Source organism: Onychostoma macrolepis, chromosome 07 (assembly GCF_012432095.1).
Source record: "Onychostoma macrolepis isolate SWU-2019 chromosome 07, ASM1243209v1, whole genome shotgun sequence".
Taxonomy (NCBI): Eukaryota; Metazoa; Chordata; class Actinopteri; order Cypriniformes; family Cyprinidae; genus Onychostoma; species Onychostoma macrolepis.
In genome coordinates, this window is record NC_081161.1 from 37796847 (window position 1) to 37820865 (window position 24019).

Sequence of the window (24019 nt, forward strand, 5' to 3'; positions counted from 1 at the left end):
GTATCTATGTTCGATGAATTTCAGAAAACACAATGTTGAATCGGGACATTATTGTTTGGTGCTTTTCAGCCTAAATTCAAACAGCACAATCTGAGGTGTGATAAGAAAAAATGTACCATATCAGCCATAATTAACACCAAAATGTTTAATAAAAATGTGGATACTGTGGTATTGGCCACCATTGTCAAAAAAAAAAGAGAAGGAATGAATAGATTATAATAATTTATGATGTTTCACAATATTAACAATAAGCTCAATAACAACTGTATTAACGATGGTATTTTGGTGTAAGCTAGTACCTTGGTACATTTTTATGAACTGTCACCCACCGTGCTTGGCTGCTGGTGCAGGAAACACATCTATGAGTCATTTTAGGAACGTTTGGTTTGACTTTTATTTTGAATTTCACCCTGCATTTAAGTCACAGGATGTTAAAATTCTTTTCACACCACTGTGATTCTGCATAAACTGCATTGCAATTAAAGTACTCAAATTTACAAAAACTGCGTCTAAATTTGGAAGAAGATGAAATAAATATTTGATACCTTGGAAATAATTAATTTTGTACTCAAATACATTTTTTTCTCTCCAAAAAGGCAAAAAAAAATGTTTTTTTTAATAGTTTTTTGAATTACTATCTTTTGCAAATGGACAACATGCAGTAGACATAGGCTTTGATTAACTCTAGTATAGTATATAGTTCGTTGTTTTTAATAATAAAAAAAGAATTAAACAGTCACAAAGCGCTCAGAAGGGGACTTTTATTTCGACAACAAGGCGTATCGACGTCCATTTTGATGACTGCTCACCATGGCGAGCTTCACAAATCGCTGCTTTTAATTCTAGGCACATTCACGGAGGAATTTACCATCCATCATCTTTTCTTCTTCTGCGGTGTCGACGCTCTTCCTGATTTATTTTAAGTTCCTTAACCGTACAATTTTGTTCAAAAGCTTTGTATGTCTTTTGAAAATATACAATTGTGCATTTGTTTTCCCTGATGATATGGATTAATTTGTCGATGCCTGCAGAAATTGCCTGGACATAATTGTTCCACCTGACCATGCAGAAAACCCCGGGATAACAACACACTGCAAGGATTAGTGTAGTTCATAAAGATCACTGCGTTTTTGTTTATATATATATATATATATATATATATGTCATATCTTATACTGGAATCGCTGTATTAATTTTAACAGATTTTTCTAAGAAAAGGAACAGGAAAGGAGGAAACCCTCAAGCAGAGGTACAGTGGACTGAATGAATAGCTCATGTGTCATTTATGTCATCAGCGCATTTTTGCGTTACATTTAGAGTGTGTTTCCGCATTTATGCGCTGACGGCCCTTGATTCAATTGAATTTAACTTAATTTTTAATTTTTTAAAATTGTATTAATTGTTTAACAATGCTATATTATATTATATAGCGTTGTTAAATAATTGTACAAAATAGTAAAATCTTTAAAAACGTTTTAATTTTAATTCTCTCTGTGTGTGTGTGTGTGTGTGTGTATATTGGACCACAAAACCAGTCATAAGGGTAAATTTTTCGAAATTGAGATTTATACATCATCTGAAAGCCGAATAATTGATGTATGGTTTGTTAAAATTGCAGTGGATGGAAATATCCCATGAAAACTCGTTCCTGGAAAGCACCTTTAGACCACAGTTCACAGCTTTAGGATTAACCAAGTTGTAAGCTATTTATAGTGGGATGTTTACGGTTTGTTTTACTGTTTTTGGCATGGCTTTATTGGTTCTAGATTTATCACATTAAAGACAAAAGGTTTTTAGGGAGGGTTGATTTGTCCAAATATAGTCTCATTAGAATGTAAATGTGTAATGGAAGGTAACGAACATCAGACCTTAAATGTTGAGGGTTTGTGGTTTCTGACTTGAGCTGTGTCATGTTCATCCCTCCCTGCACAGTCACAGACACGTGAGAGCTGCAGCCTTCTAGAGTTTCATTGGACAAGAGGGGCTCTCACTTTTACCTCAATACATAAGCCTATCTGACCTAATAGCCTAGTGCTCAATGGAACTGAAAAGTAGATAATATCACATTTTATGTCAAAGACCAAATTATTGGCAGCAATTCTGAGATTATGACCAAAAATAAATCAGGGTTTATATAATTAATTGGAATAATAATAAAGTATTTTATGCTCACCATATATAAAAAAAAAAAAAACAGCATTTTTTTTAAATAGAAATATTTGTAGCATTATACATATATATATATATATTTATTAATTACTTTTTTACTTAAAACAGTGGTTGATTTTTCTATACAGTATCTTTTGCATTTAAATCTTGTTTTAAAATAAATAGTGAGTATAACATAAAGACATGATTGAAGTTTGAAAATTTCCCATTGACTTCATTGCAATGTTTGAATACTGAATTGTGATTGGTCTTTTTTCTTGCATGTATTTGCACACCAAATTGCAATTGGGTTTTTGCTCTCTTATTGTTATTATACAAATAATCATGTCAATTTAATCTTAAAGTCTGTGTTATTTTATGATTTGTTGACGATTTATTTGCTTTATACCATACTCATGTAATAATATGCCATGATTGATTGATTGAATAATGACTAACGGTATATGTCACTATTCTTCCCACAGTCATGTCCTTCAGGAGGGGTGTTGTCAGGCAGAGTAAGTTCAGGCATGTGTTTGCCCAGGCTTGGAAGGCTGAGCATTGCCTCGATGATGTCAGAGTGTCGCGCGTGACATGGGACGGTCCACTGTGCGCTGCCAATCCCAAGTTCATTGCTGTTGTCATTGAGGCCGGAGGAGGTGGAGCCTTTCTTGTGTTACCGCTCGCCAAGGTTGGCATTCGTTCTCTCGCAATAACAATGCCTTAAATATGCCCTGAGGATTTACAGTTGGTATTTTACATTAGTTTGCATAATCAAATAGTTCTGCTCACATAGTTTCTGTGTCTCTTAACACTAGAGCGGTCGAGTGGACCAGAACACCCCGACCGTGTGCGGTCACGCCGCTCCAGTGCTGGATGTGCAGTGGTGCCCACATGATGACAATGTTATTGCCAGTGCCTCAGAGGACTGCACTGTCAAGGTTTGTTTCTTTCCCTTAAACGAAACCTACACGTCAATTACTGTCTTATGAATATTCATTGGGTGAATATAGCATCCTTGGGGATTCACATGGTATATATTGTTAGTTTTGTATTGTTAGTTGAATTTGAGTGTTTTAGCAGTTGGGTAAGTATTGAAATAATTATCTAAATATTTTCAACCTTTTATATATGACTTGAAATCATGTTTTATTTTTAGGAGGAATTGTCATTTGGCCTAAATATCCAAACACCAAATATACAGGTGCATCTCAATAAATTAGAATGTCGTAGAAAAGTTAATTTATTTCAGTAATTCAACTCAAATTGTGAAACTTGTGTATTAAATAAATTCAATTCACACAGACTGAAGTAGTTTAAGTCTTTGGTTCTTTTAATTGTGATGATTTTGGCTCACATTTAACAAAAACCCACCTATTCACTATCTCAACAAATTAGAATATTTAAGACCAATAAAAAAAATTTAAAAAATTTAGTGAATTGTTGGCCTTCTGGAAAGTATGTTCATTTACTGTATATGTACTCAATACTTGGTAGGGGCTGCTTTTGCTTTAATTAGTGCCTCAGTTCGGCGTGGCATGGAGGTGATCAGTTTGTGGCACTGCTGAGGTGGTATGGAAGCCCAGGTTTCTTTGACAGTGGCCTTCAGCTCATCTGCATTTTTTGGTCTCTTGTTTCTCATTTTCCTCTTGACAATAGCCCATAGATTCTCTATGGGGTTCAGGTCTGGTGAGTTTGCTGGCCAGTCAAGCACACCAACACCATTGTCATTTAACCAACTTTTGGTGCTTTTGACAGTGTGGGCAGGTGCCAAATCCTGCTGAAAAATTAAATCAGCATCTTCAAAAAGCTGGTCAGCAGAAGGAAGCATGAAGTGCTCCAAAATTTCTTGGTAAACGGGTGCAGTGACTTTGGTTTTCAAAAAACACAATGGACCAACACCAGCAGATGACATTGCACCCCAAATCATCACAGACTGAGGAAACTGAACACTGAACTTCAAGAAACTTGGGCTATGAGCTTCTCCACCCTTCCTCCAGACTCTAGGACCTTGGTTTCCTAATGAAATACAAAACTTGCTCTCATATGAAAAGAGGACTTTGGACCACTGGTCAACAGTCCAGTTCTTCTTCTACTTAGCCCAGGTAAGACGCCTCTGACGTTGTCTGTGGTTCAGGAGTGGCTTAACAAGAGGAATACGACAACTGTAGCCAAATTCCTTGACACGTCTGTGTGTGGTGGCTCTTGATGCCTTGACCCCAGCCTCAGTCCATTCCTTGTGAAGTTCACCCAAATTCTTGAATTGATTTTGCTTGACAATCCTCATAAGGCTGTGGTTCTCTCGGTTGGTTGTGCATCTTTTTCTTCCACACTTTTTCCTTCCACTCAACTTTCTGTTAACATGCTTGGATACAGCACTCTGTGAACAGCCAGCTTCTTTGGCAATGAATGTTTGTGGCTTACCCTCCTTGTGAAGGGTGTCAATGATTGTCTTCTGGACAACTGTCAGATCAGCAGTCTTCCACATGATTGTGTAGCCTAGTGCAGTGGTTCTCAATTCCAGTCCTGGGGGCCCCCTGCTCTGCACATTTTGCATGTCTCCCTTACTTAACACACCTGATTGAGATCATTAGCTCGTTAGTTCAGTTCATGGATCTCTCTCCAACGAGCTGATGATCTCAATCAGGTGTGTTAAGTAAGCAGAGCAGGGGGCCCCCAGGACTGGAATTGAGAACCACTGGCCTAGTGAACCAAACTGAGAGACCATGTTGAAGGCTCAGGAAACCTTTGCAGGTGTTTTGAGTTGATTAGCTGATTGGCATGTCACCATATTCTAATTTGTTGAGATAGTGAATTGGTGGGGTTTTGTTAAATGCGAGCCAAAATCATCACAATTAAAAGAACCAAAGACTTAAACTACTTCAGTCTGTGTGCACTGAATTTATTTAATACACGAGTTTCACAATTTGAGTTGAATTACTGAAATAAATAAAATTTTCCACGACATTCTAATTTATTGAGATGCACCTGTATTTTATGCACAAATTAAAACAGTAATATTGCGGAATATTTTAACAATCTGAAATAACTGTTCTGTTTTAATATATTTTAAACAATTATTGGAATTGTAAATTGTAATTAATTTCTGTGATTTCAGCACCCATTACTCTACTCTTCATGTCTCTTCATGTGATGCTTCAGAAATCTTCCTTATAATTCTGATTTGTTGCTCAGTTCTTATCAATTATTATTTGGGCTAAATTATTACTAGCGGTTCTTATTATTATTAATGTTGAAACTATGTAACCTGTGATACATTTTTCAGGGTCCTTTGATTAATAAGAAGTTCAAAAGTACAGCATTTATTTTAAATAGTAATCTTTTGTAAATATCTTTTGTCATTTTTTTATTAATTTAATGCATCCTTGGTGAATAAAAGTATTAATTTATTTTCTTTTTTTTAATCTTACCCAAAATTTTTAAATGGTAGTGTATCACAATTTCCATAAAAATATGAAGCAGCCCAACTGTTTTCAACATTGATAATAATAAGAAGAAATGTGTCTAGATTTCTGAAAGATCCTGTGACACTAAAGATTAACTTATGTATCTAAAAAGACATGCACTGTATTTTTGCATAACAGATTTGGCAGATTCCTGACGGAGGTCTGACTTCTCCCATGTCTGAAGCTGTTGTGACTCTCGAGGGCCACAGTAAAAGAGTGGGCATCCTGGCCTGGCATCCTTCTGCTCTGAATATCCTGTTGACTGCAGGTAAGCTCTTCCTTTGTGTATATACAGTCATGGCCAAACATATCGGCACCCTTGGTAAATATGATTAAAGAAGGCTGTGAAAATTAATCTGCATTGTTAATCCTTTTTATCTTTTATTTAAAAAATTCACAAAAATCTCACCTTTCATTGGATAATAAGAATTTAAAATGGGGGGAAATATCATTATGAAATAAATGTTTTTCTCAAATACACGTTGGACACAATTATTGGCACCCCTAAAAATTATTATGAGTAATATATCTCTGAAGTATATTCCCATTCATATTCACAATTTTGAGAATTCCAGGGTGATTATGAACATGAAATTATCTTTCTCCTTCCTGTTTCACAGAAATATAAATAGGAGGGAAAACAAAGCCCAAATTCCCTTAATCATCCATCACAATGAGAAAAACCCAAGAATATATTTCTGATGTGCAGCAAAAGAAAATTGAGCTTCACAAATTAGTGAAGTGGCTTTAAGAAAATGGGAAAAAATTCCCATTTCCACCATCAGGGCAATAATTAAGAATTTCCAATCAACATAAAATTCTCCTCGCTCATCCAAAAACAAACTCCAGCATATTCAGTTATCAGACACGACTGTAACTTCAAATGGGACTGCCTTCTGTGGTCAGATGAAACAAAAAAATTAGCTTTTTAGCAGCAAACACTCAAGATGGATTTGGTGAACACAGGGATAAAAAGTACCCCATGTGTACAATGAAATATACTGCTGTATTTTTGATGTTGTGGGCCTATATTTCTGCTGGAGGTCCTGGACATCTTGTTTAGACACATGGCATCATGGATTCTATCAAATACCAACAGATAAAAAATCAATAAGTGACTGACTCTGTAAGAAATCTTATAATGGGCCATGTTTGGATCTTCCAAGCGTACAATAATCCAAACACAAACCTCAAAAACAACACAAAAATGGGTCACTGAGCACAAAACCAAGCTTCTGCTGGCCATTCCAGTCCTCTGACCTGAACCCTGTAGAAAATGAGTGGTGAACTGAAGAAAAGAAGCACCAACATGGAGCTGGGAATCTAAAGGGTCTGGAGTGATTCTGGATGAAGGAATGGTCTCTGATCTCTTGTCAGGTGTTCTCTAACCTCATCATGCATTATAGGAGAAAATTTAGAGCTGTTAAACTACCAAACGGAGGTTTCAAAAAGTATTAAGTAAAAGGGTGCCGTTAATTGTGGCCAACGTGTATTAGAGAAAAACATTTATTTCATAATGATATTTCCCCCCATTTTAAATTCTTATTATCCAATGAAAGGTTAGATTTTTGTGAACTTTTTAAATAAAAGATCAAAAGGATTAACAATGCAGATTAATTTTCCCAGCCTTCTTTGATCATATTTACCAAGGGTGCCGATATTTTTGGCCATGACTGTATATATACTTTGCCGGCTCACGGTGCTTGGATTAAGTCTGTTCTGGCACACTCTATTTTTGGCGTGTGCTCTAATTCTGGTGGCTTAAATCGTTTATCAAGCCCTAATTTTGTATATTAGACTTGTTTGATGGTTTCGTCCACCTTCAAAGTAATGAAAAGACAATAGAGCTGTCAATAACATGTAAAGAAGTAACATAAATAAATCTCTGATCTAAAACTGGGCCACTTGATGCACAGATTGATTTAGAGGTTTGTGCACGACCAAAGAAAGGTGGCTTTGGATTGATTTGCATTGGCATGTAAATATCTGAGATGCAAATCTTAGTTCTTAAAGTGGTAAGATGTTTTTGTTGCTGACCTTTTGGCCAACTTTGGTCTTGTTTTCCCGTGTTCTAGGATGTGATAATGTCCTGTGTGTGTGGGATGTGGGCACCGGGGAGCTGGTGTACCAGCTGAGTGACGCCCATCCAGACCTGATATACAGCGTGAGCTGGAACCGCGAGGGCAACGTTCTGTGCACCACCTGTAAAGACAAAGCCTTACGAGTCATTGATCCCAGGCGTGGAACAGTCCTTAAGGTCAGCCTGTTTATCTCTGTATCCTAAAGTTTCTTCATCAGGGTTTTCCAACCAGGGGTTTGAGAGGAAGTGCTCAGACAGATACAGTACCATTATTCACAAGTTTGAGGTCAGATTTTCAAAGTTTTTTGGAAAGAGGCCTCTCATTCTTACCAAGACTGTATTTATTTGATCCGTTTAAAAGAAATATTATTTCTAAATAAAAGCACTGTTTTCTATTTTAACATATTTTAATATGTAATTTATTCCTGTGATGCAAAGCTGCATTTTCAGCATCATTACTCTAGTCTTCATTGTCATATGATCCTTCAGAAATCATTTCAATATTTGCAGCTCCAGAAACATATTATGTTCACTATATAACATATTTTTATGATTTCCCATTTTGAAAACAGTTGTGCTAATTAATACTTTTGTGGAAACCATGATTCAGTTTTTTTAATTCTTTGAATAGAAAGATCAAAATAACAGCATTTGTTTAAAATAGATATCTTTTGTAGCATTCTAAATGTCTTTACTGTCACTTAAATCAATTTAATGCATCATTGCTAAATAAACAGATTCATTTCTTTCAAAAGAGAAATCTTACTGACCCTAAACTATTAAAAAAGTGGCGTACAAACAGCAGATTTTAGTATGGTAGTTTGGATATTCCAAGTAGGCCAAGATGATACAGGTGAACAATGTAAACATGGACATTAAGTGCACCTGAGGACTAATAGGATTATTCTAAAAATGTTTATCGAGTGGCCTGACAGCTGCTGGAAAGAAGCTGCTCTTTAATCTGGATGTTTCTGCTGTTAGTGATCTCAGGCGTCTACACGAGGGCAGCAGCTGTTTTGTCCTGGGCAGGATATTTTGTCCATGATGAGCTTTTAGCATGTGTGATGGTCCAGTGGATTTCCAGGAATTAAACTGAGAGGAAATCTATCAAAATAGAACATGATTTTAATAATTAATTGTTTTAATCATTTGAAAGCATTCATATGCATTGGAAGATTATGGCCTGCCACATGTCACTGCAGTTCTGTTTGAGATATGACAGACTTGTTGAATAGAATATTAGTGGATTAATACTTTAAATACATTTTGTGGTTGCCTCTAAACATAAAAAGTTTCCAGTTAGTTTAGGCCTTGCTCTGTCCTCGTCTTCCACATATGTGATTTTTGTTTGACAATGTCACACTCAGGTGCGGGAGAAGGCTCATGAGGGCACCAGGCCGATGAGGGCTGTGTTTCTGGCTGATGGGAAAATCCTGACAACCGGCTTCAGTCGCATGAGCGAGAGACAGGTCGCCCTCTGGGACACGGTAAGAATCACTCTTTTGTTTTGTCAGCTAGAATTATCCTTTAGAGCCTGAGGTGAAGCATTAATCTGTTAATAGAAACTTGATTGATCTTCCCACTGTATGCTTTATGGGTAATTCCTACTAAAAATAACACACTACTATTCAAGAGTTTGTGATCGGTAAGACTTTCTTTAAAATAAATGTATTCAGCGAGGACAAATTAAATTGATCAAAAGTAACTGTAAAGGTATTTTTAATGTTACAAAGGATTTCTATTTCAAGTAAATGCTGTACTTTTGCACTTTATATTCATCAAAAAATCCTGAAAAAAAAGTGTCACAGTTTCCACAACGATTTTAAACAGCATAAATGCTTGCAGCGTTGATAATAATAAGAAACATTTCTTGAGCAGCAAATCAACATATGAGAATGATTTCTGAAGGATCATGTGACACTGAAGACTGGAGTAATGATGTTGAAAATTCAGCTTTTCCATTACAGGAATAAATTACATTTTAAAATATATTAAAATATTTTAATAGTTCACAATACTACTATTTATCAAATATTTTCTATCAAATAAATGCAGCCTTAGTGAGCATAATAGATTTCTTTAAAAAACATTAAAAAATCTTACCAACCCCAAACTTTTGAACCGTAGTATATTTTGTAAACAATACCATTTGATACAGTTAAATATACTTATTTTGATTGTACTTCTTTCAATTAAAAAGGAATTTGAACTCCGGTTTGCTACCAATATTCAATTTAAATTCCACTTAGCAGAACTCTCTAGAAACCATCTGAGCAATCATGCCCTAGCTTCCACTGTCAGAACCACCCATAATGCCTTAGCAACAGCTATATTATAGTAATGCCCAAGCTCATCCAGAACACCCAAGCAACAACCTTAGCAACCACTTGCAATGCCCGAACTACTACCACTTAGCAATTGCCAGCCACTCAGAAAACTTTAGCAATGGCTTAGTAATGCAAGTGCAAGGCACATGTAACCTTCAGACTTCAAATTGCTATTCAAATTGCTTTAACTTCAGAAGTCCCAAGTGACCTTAAAATGTCAAGACTTTTTCAACTTTCAGGCAAAGTTCTGTCAAGTCATCATTCAGTGTGTCTTGACAAGCTTGCATTTTCTAGTTTTTATTTTGTGGATGTGCAAACATTTGTTAAAACTCCCTCAGTTTAGCAGCTTCAGGACACATGAATAATCAGACGCTCACAAATGATCTTAGTTGACATAAAAACATCTATATATAGAGAATCAGCCAATCAATCAGATGAGCTTTCTGAAATATTAGTTGTTGCCTGTCTGGTTCAGTTATTGAGCATGAAATAGTACTGTATGTTTTGATAACCTAGTGTATATATTACTGTCTCTGTCTGTCTTTGTATTTCAGAGGGATCTTTCTGAACCAATGGTTACTCAGGAAATGGACACCAGTAACGGAGTTCTGCTTCCATTCTATGACCCAGACACCAACATGGTTTACTTGTGTGGCAAGGTAGGATTGCCCAGCTTTACCCGATCACCTTTAACTGCTGCACGACAGGTTTCTCCAGCAGCTCTAACAGAGATATAAACTTACACAGGAACATGCAGTTTACAGAAAACACGTCTGGCACAATCACTGCCTGCGGTAGTTTTCCTTATTTACATACAGCAAACATAAACACATTACCATTCAAAGGTTTGGAGTCAGTAAGATGTTTGTTAAAATCTTCTAAAAAATAAGTCTCTTGTGTTCACTGAGACTGTATATATAGAAAATATAATATATTTTAAAATGTAATTTATTCCTGTTGTTGAAGCTGAATTTTTAGCAAAGCTCATCGTTCTGAGAAGCGTTCTGATTGGCCTGCTATCCAGTGTGTTGTGATTGGCCAAATACCTCAAGCGTGAGACGGAAATGCTACGCCCCTTACCGTATTGTGACGGCGCGATGAGACAAAAACAATAAAAACCCATTATAAACGGGTTATAAATTATAAAAGGCTACTCCCAGGTTCAAGAAATAGTCCTCCATAAAATGCGCTGCACACACTCTAATATTTGGGTTGAACTGTTCTGGAATAGTGTTGTAAATACAACTTAACCACTGATTTCTAGTTGTGTCCTCTTTTGGAAGCCCAAACAAAGTAGTTTTGCTTTCACAACGAAACACAGCGTCTCCAGGACATGGTGCCGGCGGCAGCAACAATACTACAGCGAGAATAATTATTCCGCCTTCTTTCATTGCGTGTACATTTGGGCGGTGTTTTGCAAATCTCCCCACATCTTGACGTAGACATGTGGGGACGTGTTTGAATGAGCCGTTTTAGGGGGGCGTGGACGAGTTTTAACTTTTATAAAGAATATCTCTATGTTTTTGAGACTTTAGTCTTTGCAACTTCAGGCATCTTATCTATGCAGAAACCGCTTGTAACACTCCAAAGAGAAAGGAAAACTTGAAATCGCATCATATGACCCCTTTAATAACAAATGAACAGCATTTATTTGAATTTGACATTTTTTGTAACAATATAATTGTCTTTACTGTCACTTTTGAACAATTTAATCCATCCTTAATGAATAAAATTATTCATTTATTTCAAAAAACAAGTCGGTAGCACTTTATTTTACATGTATGTACCAGGGAAGTACACGTACTGTAAAATAAAGTGCTACCCAAGTCTTACTGACCCCAAATTTTGAACAGTTTTGTAAGAGATGTTGAATATATAAGAATGAAGTGGTGGTAAATGGCACAGTGATGGAATCAGATATAATATACACAGTAAATACCGTGATACTTTGATGTGGTACCATGGTACTTGTTTCTCAAAGGCATGTGTAACAAAAGTACAACTGGTAACTGATTAAATCCAGTGTTGTCAATGAACTGTAACACAGCTGTCTATCACTGTCTCTCTCTCTCACAGGGGGATTGTACTATTCGTTACTTTGAGGTGACAGATGAGTCACCGTATGTTCATTTCCTGAGTCTGTACAGCAGCAAGGAGCCACAGAGAGGTGCTGGTTTCCTAAGCAAACGAGGAGTAGATGTCAACAAGTGTGAAATAGCAAGGTGCAAGCTCAACTACTGTGGTACTTTAAGATGTAATAGTAATCGTATTTATCATTGTTTGATTTTGATGCTTTCTTTTTAATCCCATTTGAGTGTGAATTTGATTGCATTTCATTTGCCTTAATGAATGCCCTGAAAACATGTGAGTGGCAACTCCATCTTCAGTCTTTTGCTTAGTGCAAAAGTTGTTTGTTCTGTTTGACAGGTTATTTGGCCGGAATGTTTGACTAAGAAATATGAAACTGAGCAAATGGGAAGATAAAGAATAGTTCACAAAAAAAAGAAAAAAAAAAAGAAAATGTTTTCTCACCCACATGTGATTCCATTCTTTCTTCCATGGAACACACCAAAAAAAAGGAAGAATCGTATGCAACATACATACAGTATATTACTATTTAAAAGTTATAAATATTTAAAACTCTTTGAAAAAGGCTCATACTGTAAAAAATTAATTATCTGACATATTACAATTTAAAATAACGTTTTTCTATTTTAATATAATAAAATAGAAATAATAATTTTCAGCAACCATTACTCCAGTCTTTAATGTCACATGATCCCTCAAAAATCATTCCAGTATCTCTTGATCTGGTGCTCAATGATAATTTATTCATAATATTATATAATATATTATTATTATTATTAATGTTAAGTTCAAAAGAACAGCATCTATTTTACATAAAAATAGAAATTACATTTTAAATGTCTTTAATGTTACTTTTTGATCAAATGAATGCATGCTTGCTGAATAAAAAAAATATATATTTCAAAAGAAGAATCTTAAAGAACCCACACTTAGTGTATACTTCATGCAAATATTCTCTTCCATAAAACATAGGCATATATTGATAAGATGCTTTTGAGCTTAAAAAATGAACGATAAAAGTAGTTTATTCCACTCATGCAATATAATTCCAAATGTTTTGAAGCCGTACACTACAGTAGCTTTATGTGAGTAACAAACTGAAATAAGCGTTATTTGCTAAAAATCTTTCTCTTTCATTTTTATCGTTGAGCAAGAAGTCCAGATTAGTTCACACCTGCACTGATTTTTAAATAGCATCTCTCAAGTGCTTGCATTTATCTCCATTATTCTTCATTTTATTCCTCTAGGTTCTACAAACTGCACGAGAGGAAGGTTGAGCCCATATCGATGACTGTGCCGCGCAAGGTAAGTTCAGTCTGCATGTCAGAGCGACCACTCATGCAGCTCTGAAAGTAAAGTTACTAATTGTTCAGTCATTCCATTTTGGTATCTACAAGACCTTTGGTTCTGATAGAACAGTTGAATTTCTTTTTGAAATGCTGAGACAGGAAGTTCACTGAAAATTACCATACTAATACTCTCTTACTTGGGTCTCCCCATGTTGTAAAGCAGCCATCAGCCATATTGACTTTCCAAAAAATATGTTCAAATGGTGAGGATATGCTCATATTGACTCAAGTTGACATATTGAGGAATGACATCATCTGTTTTAAAACAAAACAATGGACAGACCCAAGTATGCTGGCTGATATTTGAAAAATCCTGCAGTAATACCATTTTGAAGTGTAAAAATTGTGTAATATTTATTTATGTCACTCATCACGCAAATTTACGGATGCTGTAACATATTCATTGCCACAGAAAATGAATTTGCTCAGTTTGTAAAATTAAACAAAAGTCATACTTCCTACACTTCAATTCACTCAAAAATGAAAATTCTGTCATTTACTCGTAAGAGAAAAAAGTCATACGGCTTTGGAAGTGACATGAGGATGAGAAAATGATGACAGAATTTCCATTTTTGGATGATCTGAAAGAAAAAACAAATAAAATGGGAAACTTGCATGAATTTACTATAATTGGCATATTGCAGGTATTTTTTTATTCTGGGTAATGCCGTATTGCTGTATTTTTGGAGTTTTTGTGAAAGAGGAAGTAAGAAAATGTTTTCAGCTGCCTCTTCGCAAACTACTCATTGGCATATAGACTTCAGTCAGGGAAGCACCATATTTAAGTTTTGACAGCAATGAAATCGATACTGTGAGGGACAGAAGTACAGTGCATTCAATGGATTGTAATGTTGTTTAACAACATAGTGATTGATCAGCTGACGAAACATCTTTGTAAAAATCTTCAAGTAGACAAAAACTCTGTAAAGCAGTTTTGAAAGGTTTTAGTTTAGAGAAAATGACATGATCTAGGACTTTTATACAGTGTGTGCCACTGTAAGTCTGTCCCTCACAGCCTAGTTTTCATCCGTGTTAAGTTCAATATGGCGTCTAACCTGATTAAGGTCTATTTACCAAACTGCATCCTCTGTCTAAATGAGTATTTTTTTTCTCCACCCACAATCAGTCCGACCTGTTTCAAGGGGATCTGTATCCAGATACAGCGGGATTAGAACCCGCTTTACTGGCAGAAGATTGGATAGCAGGACAGGACGCTCCTCCAATCCTTGTTTCCCTGAGCGGAGGCTACACGGCCCCTCCATCCAAATGTGGCACGCTCCGGGGTCGACCCAAACTGCTCTCTCAGACCAACACTAGTCCCACCAGCACCACTGCGCCAGCAAACCCTATGGCGGTTGAGATGGAGAGCGAGGGGCTGGACCACGGACAAGGAAGAAGGGATGTAGATGGAGGGATAGAAAGAGTAAAGAAAGAGGTGAATGACATATTTTATAACATGTACAGGTGCATCTCAATAAATTAGAATGTCGTGGAAAAGTTCATTTATTTCAGTAATTCAACTCAAATTGTGAAACTTGTGTATTAAATCAATTCAATGCACACAGACTGAAGTAGTTTAAGTCTTTGGTTCTTTTAATTGTGATGATTTTGGCTCACATTTAACAAAAACCCACCAATTCACTCTCTCAACAAATTAGAATACTTCATAAGACCAATAAAAAAAACATTTTTAGTGAATTGTTGGCCTTCTGGAAAGTATGTTCATTTACTGTATATGTACTCAATACTTGGTAGGGGCTCCTTTTGCTTTAATTACTGCCTCAGTTCGGCGTGGCATGGAGGTGATCGGTTTGTGGCACTGCTGAGGTGGTATGGAAGCCCAGGTTTCTTTGACAGTGGCCTTCAGCTCATCTGCATTTTTTGGTCTCTTGTTTCTCGTTTTCTCTTGACAATACCCCACAGATTCTCTATGGGGTTCAGGTCTGGTGAGTTTGCTGGCCAGTCAAGCACACCAACACCATGGTCATTTAACCAACTTTTGGTGCTTTTGGCAGTGTGGGCAGGTGCCAAATCCTGCTGGAAAATGAAATCAGCATCTTCAAAAAGCTGGTCAGCAGAAGGAAGCATGAAGTGCTCCAAAATTTCTTGGTAAACGGGTGCAGTGACTTTGGTTTTCAAAAAACACAATGGACCAACACCAGCAGATGACATTGCACACCAAATCATCACAGACTGTGGAAACTTAACACTGAACTTCAAGCAACTTGGGCTATGAGCTTCTCCACCCTTCCTCCAGACTCTAGGACCTTGGTTTCCAAATGAAATACAAAACTTGCTCTCATCTGAAAAGAGGACTTTGGACCACTGGGCAACAGTCCAGTTCTTAATAATAATAATAATAATAATAATAATAATTCCTTACATTTATATAGCGCTTTTCTAAGCACTCAAAGCGCTTTATATTGTGGGGGTCTCCTCATCCACCACCAGTGTGCAGCATCCACCTGGATGATGCGACGGCAGCCATAGTGCGCCAGAACGCCCACCACACACCAGCTTACTGGTGGAGAGGAGACAGAGTGATGAAGCCAATCAGCAGATATGATATCAGCAGATAGATTCTTCTTCTCCTTAGCCCAGGTAAGACGCCTCTGACTATGTCTGTGGTTCAGGAGTGGCTGAACAAGAGGAATGCGACAACTGTAGTCAAATTCCTTGACACGTCTGTGTGTGGTGGCTCTTGATGCCTTGACCCCAGCCTCAGTCCATTCCTTGTGAAGTTCACCCAAATTCTTGAATCGATGTTGCTTGACAATCCTCATAAGGCTGCGGTTCTCTCAGTTAGTTGTGCATCTTTTTCTTCCACACTTTTTCCTTCCACTCAACTTTCTGTTAACATGCTTGGATACAGCACTCTGTGAACAGCCAGCTTCTTTGGCAATGAATGTTTGTGGCTTACCCTCCTTGTGAAGGGTGTCAATGATTGTCTTCTGGACAACTGTCAGATCAGCAGTCTTCCCCATGATTGTGTAGCCTAGTGAACCAAACTGAGAGACCATTTTGAAGGCTCAGGAAACCTTTGCAGGTGTTTTGAGTTGATTAGCTGACTGGCATGTCACCATATTCTAATTTGTTGAGATAGTGAATTGGTGGGTTTTTGTTAAATGTGAGCCAAAATCATCACAATTAAAAGAACCAAAGACTTAAACTACTTTAGTCTGTGTGCATTGAATTTATTTAATACACGAGTTTCACAATTTGAGTTGAATTACTGAAATAAATTAACTTTTCCATGACATTCTAATTTATTGGAGATGCACCTGTATATATACATAAATCGATGTAGATATACATTTTAAATTTATATTAAAATAGATTTAGAACTGTTTTCATGATAGTGGGTATGTTATGTATGTAAATGTACACACTACCATGAAAACAATAATTTTCTGAAATATTTCTGTTTTAATATATTTTAAAATGTAATTCATTTCTGTGATGGCAAAGCTGTCACTGTTTACTGTTGTATAGAAGGCCATTTCTGCCATGAAATTTAAAAAAAGGTAATTGTGACCTATCACAGTTCTGAGAAAATAGTCAGAATCGCGAGATATGAAAACAGTATTGCGCGATATAAACTCAGAATTCTGTTTTTTCTTTCTGGAGGATCAGTGAGCGTTTGAACCTTCTGTAATAGTTGCATATGAGTCCCTCAATTGTCCTCAGTGTGAAAAGATGGATCTCAAAATCATACAGTCAATGTTGGAAAGGGTTCAAATACAAAAATGCTGGAAAACCACGAATTTGTGGGACCTGAAGGATTTTTCTGAAGAACAGCAGGCAGTTTAACTGTTTTAACAGTTTAACTCATGAACAACTATCACTAAACAAAAAAACAAAACAAAAAAACCCACAGTATTAAGAATCAAGTGTATGTAAACTTTTGAACGGGGTCGTTTTTATAAATTCAACTGTTATTTTCTCTTGTGGACTATATGTAAACAAACATCTTTTATGTGAAATATCTTATTCAGGTCAGTACTAAATAAACACTAACATGCATTTTGTATGATCCCTCTTATTTTGGTAAAATAATTAACATTTTGCAGATTCTGCAAGGTGTATGTAAACTTTTGACTTCAACTGTGTGTGTGTGTGTGTGTGTGTGTGTGTGTGTGTATAGATATAGATATTAGATCCTAATTTTAATATTATATGATGCCTGTTTATGGTAAAGCCTTAATGTTAATTTTTATGCTTAAATGTTAAAGCCCAAATGTTTTTCTTTCTTGTACAGGAGGACCAATTTTCTGATATCCTGACAGAGATTCGGGCATTGCGTGCTCTGGTTCTGGCTCAGGGTCACAGGATCGACGTCCTGGAAAGGCAGCTCGCCCGTATTGAGGATGGAGAAGTGTGAAGGAAACTACAAACATATCACAACACATAGCCTTACCCAGATTCAGAAAGCTTCACTGAAGGGTTATGGGAAATATAGTTCTATTACTGTGGCGCAGAGATGCAAAGACATAATTGAGCTTTGAGCTTTATCGGTACACTTTGGGTTTAAATGCACTGATATTACTATCCTAAATGCTGCTTTTAATAGGGCTGTTACATCAGGTACTTACTACTGCTAACTACAGACTTTGAAGTCTGAATTTGGTTGGGTCAATATTTGCATAAACATGCAAGCTTTAAATGAAAAGCAGATTTGATGATCTCTTGTAGCCTCAACATTTATAAATGCTTCTGCTTAATGAAAGTAGTTTGGATCTTGAAACCTTCAGGAAATGTAATAATCCAACATGCTGAATTGATTGCTTTCTTTCACTAAAGTTTGATGGTGCTTATCAACATACGTACTTTGACCAGCACTGTTCATGGGTTTAGCTGCCCTTTCTTCCATTTGTATGTCTTAACACACGTAGCATTGACTTTGGATGTTGTTAGAGTTTAATATGTGGATATGTGAGTAGCATGTGATAGAAACTGTACTTGGTGTTGAAGGAATTTGTGAGAGTTTCCAAAATGAAATGCAGGTCTTATAGGAAGAAAAATATCCGGGTCACATTTCACCCCAAAGGCAAAAGTATAATACATTTTCACCATTGATTTAAGTATATTCTGGATATTGTAATTATAATTTTGTTTCTGAATTAATCGATTTTGCTTATATTCCTTATCATTTTTTACCATATTGCAGTAAAAAAGTTGCTTTTATTTTTTACATTTAAACCAGAGTGAATTAAAGGCAGTATAACAAATACTACTATGATACATTAATGAGTTTTACAATATGGTAATCCAAAATATGCCTTATTGTCATGAAAATGCAAAAATCAAGATTTTCTTTTCTTTAAACCATGATTATCGATATATATCATTCCTTTGATTTGGGGTGGCCTGGACATGTTCTTGGCAGGTTTGTTGAGATTCATTCTGTACCTCTCGATGAATAATTGTGCTTCATTCCTGTTTGATTGAATCTGAAAAATAATAGTAGAATTATGTGATGTTGATAGGTTTAGATGGTGTTGTTTTTGTATTTGTTTTATTTTTAGTCTTTAATCATGGGCACTACAATCAGGGATGACTCAAACCGAGGGTCGACTCATCCTCCTCTGTGAATGATTTTCTTTAAGTCTAGCTTTATCAGCTGTATATGTTGTAAATTATCTAAGTATCCATGTACTTAAAACTTAAGTGCTAACTTAATCTGTTCTTTTTAATAAACGACATTCACCCATTTCTATACTGTGTGCAAGTTGGTTTTATCATTCATCGTATTAACAAGCAAATTACAGATTTTACCATCAGGCCTGTGGTTGAGGTCAAAACAAAATGTTTGGGGCTAATTTTAGAACTGAAAGGGTACTACCTTAGTGCTAGACAGCACTTTCTACTGTAATTTCCTGGCTAATTTGGAAACTAAGTAGTAGTTAAGATTAACTAAGGCTGATCTAAATTTCTAATACCTATATTAACTAGGGTTAATATAAAAGATTATGTCACGATATGACTGCAGCTTCGGTGGTCTTGTGCAACAAAGTCTGTATCAAGGCTTTTGTTACATTGCACATTGCTTCTCTGCACTGCACAAACAGTGAGGCATTCTTGTTTTCATGGTTCATAGCATCTTTAAACTCGACATTTAGAACAGGATGTGGTCTAAGAGAGACTTGTGCTTCATCGCACAATCTCTCGCTAAAGGAAACTATGTTCCACTCAACTCTTCCTGTGCGGACTCCATATACCAGATATTTTTGCACATGCTTTCTTTTGAAATATTTGTGTTTAATAATAAAAGTTTCAAAATAAAATGATCATTCTGAAATTCAAGCCAAATTTATTATTATTATTTCTTTATTTCATTTACCTCAAGATTACCCACTAAACTGCTTTAAATTTGAGTAATCATTAAATAAGTCAATTAATTTAAAAAATAATGAAACAAAGCAATAAAGAAATATTGAAAAAAGGGTTTAAAATGTATATTTTACATAAAAATCAAAGTTGTCATCACGATCTGACAGTATAGACACCACCCACACCCTTGTAATCGCATATGACCTCTCTCTCTCGCTCTTGCTCTCTCTCTCTCTCTCTCTCTCTCTTCCCGCCCCTCTTTCCTGCCTATATGATCATGACAGATTTGAATTTTCTATTTTATGTTTTCCTGGGCTATGGGTGTAAGGGCAGTTGAATAAAGGTGAGTTATTGTTAGATTTTTAATGTGTTTTGTATTTATGATATTTATTGGCATGTGGTGTGTATGATTTTATTGACAATATTTATGAGCAGCACTCCATAAAATGTATTTTTAAAATGTATATACCGACATGCTCATAAATGACAATCACAGAGAACATGTTTTATATATATATATATATATTAATGTTCTATTTTCACTTGTGACCTCCATTGTAAATATGCAGTATTTTAGAAGCATAATATGTGTGGGTTTTAGGAAACATGTAATGCAGGTTGTTTCAAACACATAAATTTATTAGTTTTTTTGGGTATTTGTCATTTGATCCAATTTGGCACATGACTTTGGCAGATAGACGCATTTGCCTGTGCAAGAAAATTGCTGTGGTCCTTTGGGGCCGTATTTGAGCACATGCACAGCTGCATTAGTAAAACTTGTGAATAGCTGTTAAGTGCGGTTAAGAGGTTTGAAGCTCATTTATTTAGACATTAACCGGCAGTATTAGGGTGTATAAAGGTGTCACAGAGAAGTACATTAAGATTTTCTTTTGCACTGCAATAACGATGTGAAAAGTGATTTCCTGCCAATTTTTCAAAAGTAATGCAAGCTTGCTTACTTCCGTGCTACTGCACTTCTGAGGCTTTCCTTTCAAACAGTGCATGGCGGGAGCTGCTGGTCGTGTGGGCAAAGAAGCCACAGGTTATTACAGTCTGTGAAACATGTTGCATGTTGCTGAAAACCCACACTCTCAGACAAAAAGGTACAAAGCTGTCCAGGGCGGTACTCTGAGGTACAAAAGCTAAAAGGTACCTCTTTGTACTTTATTTACCCCTAAATAGTACATATAAGTATTTTAAAGTACTTATTAGTACTTTAAAAGTGCATAGTAGTACTTTAAAAGTATGTATTAGTACCTAAAGTATACATATTAGTACCTTTTAAATAAGTGCCGCCTTAGTGACAGTTTTGTACCAGCTAAAGCTCAAACACCAGGGTTATTATAGTATAAAACTAAAAACATTAAAAAAAAAAAAGTTACTTAAAATAAAAATAAATATTAATTTAAACCAAATTAAATATATACATTTTATTTCAACTACTTGCCAGAGCAACATTTCTCATTTTCATTTCATTTTCAGTTTAACAATGTACTAAAATAATTAAAACTAAAACTGAAACAAAAATTAATAAAAACTATATAGACATGTTGGGGGATCAGTAACTAAATAAAATGACAAAAACACGCAACAAATTTGCTAAAACTTAATCAAATGAAAATGGAAAGTACAAAAATAAAAACTTGTTTAAAATATTTATAGTATATCGACACTTTGCATTGCTATGTATTCTTGTACACTGCAAAAATTGGTGTAGAAACAATTTTCACTCAAAAATTGCTAGTAAATTTCAGAAATAATTGCAAAGAAATGCAAGTAACGCATTAAATGTGAAAAATTGAAGGTGAAAGAATTAAATAGTATTTTCTTGTAAAACGTATTCCAATAATCTTTATTTTCAACTTCAAAAAGCATTTTTACTGTGTACTGAGTCCAGAAATGTGCTTTTTACTTGTATATTGTGTTTAAATTCAAGTATAATTTGAAGAAATGTATTTCATATTCATATTTAATTAAATGCATCATTTGTAATTTTATAAATGTGTCATTTGATTCAATTATTGCATTAATTGTCCCTGTCTCTTTAGTCATGGGGTCAGATGAGAGTAATGTACACAATACCTCAACTGTCATCGCCCTCCTCTTCATATGGATCGTACTTGCTCTGGCTCTTTTTTACTTTTATAAAAAACTTAACGCGGACACAAATGGACAGTACACCGTCCAGCGCATGTTCTTCGCCCCTGGCGGCCTACGGGATCGATTGAGACAAGGAGTCGGGGTTGTGGAAAACAGACTCGGTGTCCGCATTTGGCCTCAACAGCGTGATGACGAGGAGAACATAGGAAGTCATGACGAAGAGGATGAGGAGGGTGAAGGCCAGGACAAACAGAATGACAGTTACACAGAGGAGGGAGAGCAACAGGAACATGATGACGACGGGGATGATTCTTCAGATGACTATTCCAGCGTCGACCTGAGGGAGAGGGCAAAGATGCAGATGGAAAAGAAAGAAGAGAAGGATGAAGCTGAGGAAGAGAAGGAGGAAAGGAAGGAGAAGGCAGCAGCAGCGAGAGAGGAGGATAAAAGTGAAGGAGTGAAGAATCCGGAGAAAGTGGAATTGCTTGTAGATCTGAAGCCGTTTACCAGTAGTGCAATTTGGTCTGAGGAGAACAAAGATGGAAATGACTTGACTGCTTTGTGAAAAGCACAGAGACATTGCTTTTGAATTTAATAGGCGGGAAATAAGGTGGCTTGGCCCAGTGAGCGGCACAAAACATTTTTATGACTATGAGTCAGTTCAACCCTGTAAAAGCCTGACATATGTTTTTTTTTTTTTTTATGTAAAAGTTTTTTGGACCTTTAGACAAGCTATTTGAAACAATTTAAAAAAAAAAAGCTTTCATCTGTGTTTTTGTTGAGTATCACGTTTGATACATCAAACTTTTATGGCTGATAAAAAGTATAGCAGAAAGTTTGGAAAAAGTATAGCGTGTAATGTAAATCAATGAGATGTTTATAATAGTATATAAGACTACTTGCATAAAATGCATATAAATGTGAGTTGTCACTCATAGTAAGATGGTATTTAAATGCTTGTTTGTTTATGATCCAGCCTCTGTAGTTTTGTATTTTGGGGGGTAATGCATGTAATGCAATATAAAGATGAGATATGAGATATGTACAAATAAACATTCCTCGAAGGATTGTTATATCATATTAGATATTCACATTTTAACATGATTTTTCTAAAAAAATGATGTATGGAAAATCAAGTAAACATAAGTTGATTTAGTCCAGTAAGTGTTCATCTTGAAATAGCCTGTTACTATTCTTACATTTACTTTATAAAAATCAGTAAAAGAAAATTCACAGTAAAAAGACACATGTATCAACCTGACAATAAAGGACTTTTATTTTCTAAAGAAACTAATTATCAATCAGAAGGCATATAGTAGAATGTGTGCAACAGGTTCTTAAGCTTAATTTTGATCATGTTGATAATTTAGAGGAAATTTGCATATCAAATATGAAACAGCAGGCTTTATAGGGTTAAAAGCCAGTAAAACGGTTCCACACCATTTTCTGTAAGTTGTTAGTTTTATCCACTTCCTGTAGTTTTCAGATGCTGACTGTGTGAAAATACATTGTGAAACTTGTTAACATTTGTGTGAGATGTAAATATTTTTCCATTAAAAAATATTTTCATGTCAAGACAGTGACTGTCAAAATTGTTTAATGTTTTAATATGACCACCCTGTAACCACTGATGTGTGAATCTCACAAAACCCGTCAAGAACATGTGTAGAGCATATCAAATCATGAGAAATAATATTTGATATCAAGAAAATTAAGTCATTAAAATGTCCATTGCGATGAATGTGACCTAGACGTAACATTTGCCCTTATACAGCATTAGGGCATCCAACCACCAACCATTTTGAGGCAACAAACCATGAACCACATCTCTTATCGTTGCTGGTCATTTTAAACAGGGGTTCGCGGTTTATGTCAAGATTACGATGATAATAAAGAATGCATATTTGCTAACTGTGTAAAATAAGACAATGGCGGGTTTTAAAGTCATAAATTGAGATGATACTTGAACTATGCCATTTAACTAAATAAAGTACAATCACACACTCAGTCCTGGCAATATTCCTTAAGTAATTAAATGAAAATAATGAATTAAATTTCCCCATATGCTACATTAGAGGAGCTAAAGCTCCATATAATACACATATATATATACCCATATAAGGCATATAA

General features: G+C 35.7%; 2 protein-coding genes across 7 annotated transcripts; both read left to right on the forward strand.

Annotated features, from left to right (window-relative positions):
* The first annotated feature begins 816 nt into the window (after positions 1 to 816).
* Positions 817 to 19173, forward strand: coro1b (coronin, actin binding protein, 1B). 4 transcript variants are annotated; one of them, XM_058781515.1, is made up of 13 exons: positions 817 to 957; positions 1032 to 1103; positions 1203 to 1249; positions 2634 to 2839; positions 2967 to 3089; positions 5754 to 5883; positions 7691 to 7872; positions 9063 to 9182; positions 10577 to 10681; positions 12099 to 12244; positions 13358 to 13415; positions 14586 to 14894; positions 17718 to 19173. In XM_058781515.1, exons 4-13 carry the CDS (start codon positions 2636 to 2638, stop codon positions 17838 to 17840), a joined length of 1500 nt encoding a protein of 499 aa, XP_058637498.1. In that variant the 5' UTR covers positions 817 to 957; positions 1032 to 1103; positions 1203 to 1249; positions 2634 to 2635; the 3' UTR covers positions 17841 to 19173. The 4 variants fall into 4 exon arrangements, with proteins under 4 accessions (XP_058637498.1, XP_058637496.1, XP_058637495.1 ...); XM_058781513.1 differs by having other exon boundaries at positions 1032 to 1249; XM_058781512.1 differs by having other exon boundaries at positions 857 to 1105.
* An 869-nt stretch (positions 19174 to 20042) lies between these two features.
* On the forward strand, positions 20043 to 23883 carry si:ch211-119e14.1 (cilia- and flagella-associated protein 251). 3 transcript variants are annotated; one of them, XM_058782459.1, is made up of 2 exons: positions 20043 to 20132; positions 21838 to 23882. In XM_058782459.1, exon 2 carries the CDS (start codon positions 21840 to 21842, stop codon positions 22452 to 22454), a length of 615 nt encoding a protein of 204 aa, XP_058638442.1. In that variant the 5' UTR covers positions 20043 to 20132; positions 21838 to 21839; the 3' UTR covers positions 22455 to 23882. The 3 variants fall into 3 exon arrangements, with proteins under 3 accessions (XP_058638442.1, XP_058638441.1, XP_058638444.1); XM_058782458.1 differs by lacking the exon at positions 20043 to 20132 and adding an exon at positions 20220 to 20892 and having other exon boundaries at positions 21838 to 23883; XM_058782461.1 differs by lacking the exon at positions 20043 to 20132 and adding an exon at positions 20224 to 20938 and having other exon boundaries at positions 21838 to 23883.
* Positions 23884 to 24019: the final 136 nt, after the last annotated feature.

Coding starts and splice junctions, on each gene's coding strand:
- coro1b (XM_058781513.1), top strand. CDS start 2,636: ATGTCCTTCAGGAGGGGTGTTGTCAGGCAGAGTAAGTTCAGGCATGTG. Junction 12,245..13,357: donor AACAAGTGTGAAATAGCAAG/GTGCAAGCTCAA, acceptor TTATTCCTCTAG/GTTCTACAAACTGCACGAGA. Junction 14,895..17,717: donor TAGAAAGAGTAAAGAAAGAG/GTGAATGACATA, acceptor TTTCTTGTACAG/GAGGACCAATTTTCTGATAT.
- si:ch211-119e14.1 (XM_058782458.1), top strand. CDS start 20,733: ATGCAAGCTTGCTTACTTCCGTGCTACTGCACTTCTGAGGCTTTCCTT. Junction 20,893..21,837: donor CCACACTCTCAGACAAAAAG/GTACAAAGCTGT, acceptor CTGTCTCTTTAG/TCATGGGGTCAGATGAGAGT.